A 6,803-nucleotide genomic window follows, 5' to 3' on the forward strand; every position below is an offset into this window, starting at 1 on the left:
AATCATCATCAATGACAGTCATAGTCATCATCCTCGTCAATTACACATCAGTTGATGACGTTAGTCTTGGCTTACACGTCATCCGCCGTCATCATCACGATGCACATTAATTGTTGGGTGTATAGGTTTTGTGTGTTGAATATATCAAACACAATACAGAAACGTTTATTTCAGAACACTATTATAAATTCCAACTCAATTTATTTTTTCTCTGCAAGATGAGCAAAAAACCTACTTGCTCTCTCTCTCTCTCTCACTTTAATCTATCTCTAGAGAGGAAAGGAATTTCGTTCCATTTCCGTCCCGTCCCGTTCGTCATCTGCTTTCGGCCCTCTCTCTCTCTCTCTCTCTCTCAGTAGCTAGTTTAAATTGGCCCCCTTGTTCTACGATCGAACACGGCGTCATTCTCTCTGCGTTCTACGCTAATCAATCGCTGGATGTCGCCCTTTTCCAATTCTTGCATCCCATCGCCGTTCTTGCCCTCTTCCTGATCGTGTTCTTTATTTGATTTTTGGTTTCCGATTCATCTGCTCTCGCAATCTGCGTTGGGAGCTGAGAATGCCGGCCAAGGCGGAGAAGAAAGGGGGCGGGAGTAAGTCTCAACAGCAGGGCCAGTCTAGGAGAGACCCGTACGAGGTCCTGGGCGTTTCTCGCAGCTCCTCGGATCAGGAAATCAAGAGTGCCTACCGGAAGCTTGCTCTGAGGTACCCATGTTCTCTCTTCTCGTAGGACCGTGAAATTTCATTTGGGTGATTAGCATTATGTGTTGAGGTTTTGTTTTCGGGAAGTGGTGTCCTGGAAATGCGTAAAGTCAGCCGTCAGTTCTATTTTGCTGTGAAGTGCACTTGATTAGGCGTGTCTAGGTTATATTCATTTTGTTGAAGCTAGGATTCAGACGCATCCTGCGACAATGCCTCAATTTGGGTTGGGTTGTAAATTTAAACAATTTGCATAATCATTTGGTTTGGAGATTATTTTGTCTTTTAAATGTGAATGTCAAAAATTTTGATTTTCTGTTTGAATAATTTTATTCTGTCTGCACATGAAGTGCTAATTACCCTTGCTGCCCATTTTTAGTTTATTTTCCAGTTTTTTGAGCAAATTTGCTTTCCTCCACTATGCTCTTCATGAGAATTTCAAGCTTGATGTCAATCCAGGAATTTCATACTCATCAGATCATAATTTGGGCTAATCCATCCATTCCATGTTCTGAGCCATTGCAACCCCGTCAGTATTCCCCAAAGATATGATAAAAAATCTTGCGGCACTTCCATCCCATGGAACCTTGAAATAACATTTCTGCAAACTCCCCCTGTCTTTCATCATTGACCCACTTCACAGAACTCTGGCATAGTTGACCGAGTCTTGTAAATTACACTCTAATACCCCTATGATATGAGTACCAAGAGAGTAGAGAATACTTGTAAGAATATTTTTATAATTAATGTGTACAGCTCAGGGCGCTTTCCTTTCGACTTTCCAAAAATGTCACCATCATTCTTGAATGGTTTATTATTTGCCCATTTCTTGTTTGCGTTTTATTTCTTTGGGTTCTAATGGATAGAAGAAGATATTTCGAGGTTAGCTTCCATCAATCATTTGGACTGTAGACTCATATTTTTCACCCTTTTTTTATATTCATACCTCGCCAGGTATCATCCTGACAAGAATGGAAATGATCCCACTGCGGAGGACTCATTTAAGGAGGTCACGTTCTCATACAACATTCTTTCCGATCCTGATAAAAGGCGGCAATATGATTCAGCAGGTTTCGAGGTACATTTAATCTTTGCGGCTATTTTTTTCCTGTAATCTGTTTTAAGTGCTTTACGGTTGCTAGTTATTCTTATTTTAGGCTGTTGAATTGGATAGCCAAGAACTGGAAATTGATCTTTCAAGTTTAAGTGCAGTGAACACCATGTTTGCCGCGCTTTTCAGGTAGGCATAGTTTAATCGTCATATAATTGGGAGTTGTTTTGTTGTTTAATCTGATTGTTTTTCATCTTGCGCAATGGAAGTAAACTTGGCGTACCAATTAAGACAACGGTTTCAGCTACGGTGCTGGAGGAAGCACTTCATGGCTCTGTTACCATTTTCCCGCTGAGGTTGGGACAACCTTTGACAAAGAAGGTCAACTATTTTGTTACATTCTAATTTTCAACTCATTTATATTTATAAAATCTTCAGTTTATCGTTGAGGCATCATGGTTTTGTTGCATGTGACAGGTAGAGAAGCAGTCTGCTCATTTTTATTCTGTAGAACTGTCAGAGCAGGAAGCAGATGCCGGGCTAGTTTGCCGTGTGTACTCTTCTGATAAGAGCAAATTCAAGGTTTTTTTTGGCTTATAAATCCAACAAAAAACTAATCAAAAACAATTTTTGCCAGATTGTTTACGTCAAATGCATATTTCAAGTTACTTTAGTCTGATTTCTGATCAATTTTTTAACTAACGGTCTTTCGAGAATAATGTCTGAAAATTTTAATAACTGGAGGCACTGTAAAATAAGTAAATCTCGAAAGATTTTGCTACTTAATATGTTGGAAGTTTCGTCAGCATTGTATGTTCAGGATTGTTCCATTTTAATTGTTAATTAAGGAACTAAGATACGCATTTCTTTTCTACCGAAATTAGCATCACAAATAAAAGATTTTCCGTTGTTGATGCAGTTGCTGTACTTTGATCATGAAGAGAATGGTGGTCTGAACCTTGCGTTACAGGTGCGAGATGTATTTCTATTCATTCTTGAAAATTGACGCTGTGCCATTGACATTAATTGTGTCAACTGAAAAGGACGTCAACTTTAAGAATAAAAACTTGTTAATGTCTTCATCAACGCCAACAATTGTTGTCCACATTGATGTGATGTTAACTTGTTGGCAGTCCCCATCACCTTAGTTTAACCGGGTTTTTATGAATCATGACTCGTCAACTTCAGCGGGTACCCCCCTCAACATCATTGTCAATGCCAACGGTGGTTGAAGTTGGCGGTTGACGTATTTTGCAATGTCAACTGACATGATGAACTCTATTTATTTTCAGGAAGATAGTACTAAAACGGGAAAGGTGACTTCGGCAGGCATGTACTTTCTGCGGTTCCCAGTTTACCGTTTTGATAATAACATCAACTCGGTGAGGATCGCCTTATATGAACCTACCACATTGTCATTTTCCCATGATTGCAGTAAAATCCCTTTGTCTCTCCCGTCATGTTTGAAACTCCTCTGTAGATGGCAGCGTCGAAGGACCCTGATGCGGCCTTCTTCAAGAAACTGGAGGGTTTCCAGCCATGCGAAATCACAGAGCTCAAACCTGGCACCCACGTCTTTGCCATTTATGGCTAGTGCTCATTACTAAAATCTCTCTCTCTCTCTCTGTGTCTACCGATCTATCTAATTATCTCGTTGTCTATCTCTCTTCTCCCTCTATTTTTCTCTCATCTCTTTCTCTCTCTTCTCTTTCTCTCTCTTCTCTTTCTCATTTCTCTCTCTATCTCTCTCCTTACTCTCTTCTCCTCTCTATCTCTCCTTTCTTCCTCCTATTTCTCTATCTCTCTCCTTACTCTATTCTCCTCTCAACCTCTCTCTCCTCTCCTTGTTTTTTATCTCTTTCCTTTCTCCCCTCTCTCACTCTCTCTCCTCTCTCCATCTCTCTCCTTTATCTCTTCTCCTCCCTATCTCTCTGCCCTCCATTCTCTATCTCTCTCGTTTCTCTCTTTTCCTCTCTATCTTTCTCTCTCTTTCTTCCACTGTTCTCTTCATGCTTTCTCTCCTCCCTTTTCTCCTCTTTATCTTCGTCCTCTATATTTCTCTCCTTCCTCTCCTCTCTATCTTTCTCCTTTCTTGCTTTCTCGCTTCTTTATCTCTCTCCTTTCTCTCTCTTCCCTCTCACTCTTTCTCTCTTCTCGCTTCTCTCTCTCTGTCATCTATCTTTTTCTCCTTTGTCTCTATCTCTGTATGTTTAACTGGATTTTCTTGCGTACTCTCAATCCTTGACTTGCAGGAGACAACTTCTTCAAAAGTGCGAGCTACACGGTGGAGGTCATGTCTGCAGGTCCCTTCTCAGAGCAGAAGGAGAAGCTTCGGACGGTGGAGGCCAAGCTGTTGACCAAACGGGCTGAGCTCTCCAAGTTTGAGACGGAATACAAAGAAGTTAGGCCCACTCCAACCTCCTTTGAGAACCCCTCTCAACTCTCCGCACTGACCCAGCAATCTCTCTCTCTGTCTCTCTTCATTTTGTTGCAGGTTCTGGCGCACTTCACGGAGATGACGGGAAGATACACAAAGGAGATGCAGACGGTGGGTTATGGATGATCAAGCTTCTTCATCTATCTTCTTCTTCGCCTTCGTCTTCGTCATCTTCTTCATCATCCTCATCACCATCATTATCATCTTCTTCTTCATCTTCTCCACCCTCCTCTTCATCAGCCTTATCAGCATCAATATCACCTTCTTCTCCAACTTCTTCCTCATCATCATCATCATCATCTTCTGCCACTACTTTTTCTTCTTCTCCAGCTTCTTATCATCATCATCATCTTCTGCTACTACTTTTTCTTCTTCTCCAACTTCTTCCTCATCATCATCATCATCTTCTACTACTACTTTTTCTTCTCCAACTTCTTCCTCATCTTCATCATCATCTTCTGCTACTACTTTTTCTTCTTCTCCAACTTCTTCCTCATCATCATCATCGTCTTCTACTACTACTTTTTCTTCTCCAACTTCTTCCTCATCTTCATCATCATCATCATCATCTTCTTCTTCTTATACTACTACTTTTTCTTCTCTAACTTCTTCCTCATTATCATCATCATCATCTTCTACTACTTTTTCTTCTCTAACTTCTTCCTCATTATCATCATCATCATCTTCTACTACTTTTTCTTCTCCAACTTCTTCCTCATCATCATTATCATCATCTCTATATGGAAGTGAAAAAATCATCATATAATAATCGATAAATTGCAACATAAAAGAAAGGGAGGAGAGTTGTCATGATTTCGAAATTTTTCTATTAGATAATACATTATTCTTAAGCATGAAAATACTAAATTCCGTTGTTATAGTTGGACTCTATTATGGATTTATGACCGCGTTCTCCATAGGGCCTTCTTATCTGCTTTTCAGTTCCTTCTCCCATAACCCAAGCTCGAAGAAGGAAGAGCCGAAGAATCCAGACGTGGTAAAAGGAACGCTGCTTTAATAAAACTAGGGATTTCCAAGAAAATGCTTCTTTTAGGCCTCGGGTATTAGCCACAGCTTGTATTCATTCAGTCATTCTACCCCTTCTATCTTCTGCTACTACCTTTTCTTCCTCTCCCACTTCTTCCCCATCATCATCATCATCATCTTCTGCTACTACTTTTTCTTCTTCTCCAACTTATTCCCAATCATCATCATCATCTTCTGCTACTACATTTTTCTTATTCAACTTCTTCCTCGTCATCATCATCATCACTCTGCTACTTCATTTTTCCTTTCAACTTCTTCCTCCTTCTCCTCCTCATCATCATCATCTTCTTCTTCTTCTGCTTCTACTTTTTCTTCTTCTTTGCCATCTTCCAGTTCTACTTCTTCCAATTTTTTTTCTTCTTCTCCACCTTCTTCATTATCATCATCATCGCCGCCGTCATCATCAGTTTCATTGTCTTCTTGATCATCCTCATCATCATTATCGTCTTTTTTCTGTCTTCATCGTCATCTTCCTCTTTTAGATGTTTTTCTTTCATTCGAGCAGATTGATGCACTGCTCAAGGAGAGAGACACAGTGCACGCATCTTACACCAACATCCAGCCAGTGAAGGGGTCGAGCCAAAGGGCGGCGAGGGGTTCTCCCATCGGAGGAGAAGCCGAGGAAGAGGACTCTAGAGAGAGAGAGAAGGCCCCTTCCTCCAGGGACCGCTCCAAGAAGAAGAAGAAGTGGTACAGTGCTCACTTCCGGGTGGAGAAGAAGAAGCCTTGCTGAGAAATTATTTCTCAAAAAAGTATGACAAATTGTGGAGTGCCGACAAATGAGGTTTGCACTGACCTGTTCTTTTCTGGGTTTTGAGTTAATTGGGTAATCCGGGTTGTCTTGTTTTGTCAGGTTATGCTTGTTGGAGTGATTTGTTGTCTTCTGATGATGGAATGCTTCGTATGTTTGTAAAGTAAGTAAAAAATAGAGGTGTGCTTTTTTGCCCATTCTTTCCCTTTAGATTGCCTTTTTCTTTCTTTCCTTCTTTCTTTGCCAAAAATAGGAAAGCGAGCATTATGCACCAATATATATATACATATATGGAGATGTCCTCTTTGAGGGAATCCACATCTTGTCTTGGCGTTGCCCTCAATGTTGATATCTAGATTCCATATTTCTCAAAAATGATGCTGGATTGAGAGAGAATAAAGAACAATGTGTGTGTGTGTGTGTGTATATATATATTAATTGAGAGAGGGGGTGGGAGAGAGACACACACAAACGGACTGACAGAGAGAAAGAAACAGACAGAGATAGATAGAAAGAGAGACAGACATACATACATGCAGAAACTGAAACAGATAGACCGAGGGAGAGAATCAATAAGGTATCAATATTAAACCTTGCCCTGAAATTTGATCTCTTTTTCCCATGTTTTCAGATGTAGAAAAGACCTGGGCCGAGAGATAATGAAAAAGATTCGGTTATAGAGAGAGGAAGAGAATCAACAAGAATGTTGGACGTCAATAAGAAAGAACCAATAAGAGAGAGAGAATCAACAAGAATGTTGGACGTTATCCTCAAAATAAGAAAGAACTAATAAGAGAGAAAGAAAATCAATAAGAATGT

The 6,803-nt window shown here is 40.2% G+C and overlaps 1 protein-coding gene across 3 annotated transcripts; it reads left to right on the plus strand.

The window, feature by feature from the left end:
- The first annotated feature begins 381 nt into the window (after window positions 1–381).
- ARL1 (ARG1-like 1) lies at window positions 382–6,215 on the plus strand. Of its 3 annotated transcripts, none has more exons than XM_078587411.1 (12): window positions 382–704; window positions 1,653–1,776; window positions 1,856–1,938; window positions 2,019–2,130; window positions 2,227–2,331; window positions 2,669–2,719; window positions 3,042–3,131; window positions 3,230–3,338; window positions 4,002–4,150; window positions 4,244–4,297; window positions 5,739–6,017; window positions 6,087–6,215. In XM_078587411.1, the coding sequence occupies exons 1-11, from the start codon at window positions 559–561 to the stop codon at window positions 5,964–5,966; spliced, it is 1,251 nt and encodes a 416-aa protein (XP_078443537.1). In that variant the 5' UTR covers window positions 382–558; the 3' UTR covers window positions 5,967–6,017; window positions 6,087–6,215. The 3 variants fall into 3 exon arrangements, with proteins under 3 accessions (XP_078443537.1, XP_078443538.1, XP_078443539.1); XM_078587412.1 differs by lacking the exon at window positions 6,087–6,215 and adding an exon at window positions 5,107–5,247 and having other exon boundaries at window positions 5,739–5,878; XM_078587413.1 differs by lacking the exon at window positions 6,087–6,215 and adding an exon at window positions 5,129–5,247 and having other exon boundaries at window positions 5,739–5,878.
- The last annotated feature ends 588 nt before the right edge of the window (window positions 6,216–6,803 follow it).

The sequence above is a fragment of the Wolffia australiana genome, chromosome 15 (assembly GCF_029677425.1).
Source record: "Wolffia australiana isolate 7733 chromosome 15, ASM2967742v1".
NCBI classification, from domain to species: domain Eukaryota; kingdom Viridiplantae; phylum Streptophyta; class Magnoliopsida; order Alismatales; family Araceae; genus Wolffia; species Wolffia australiana.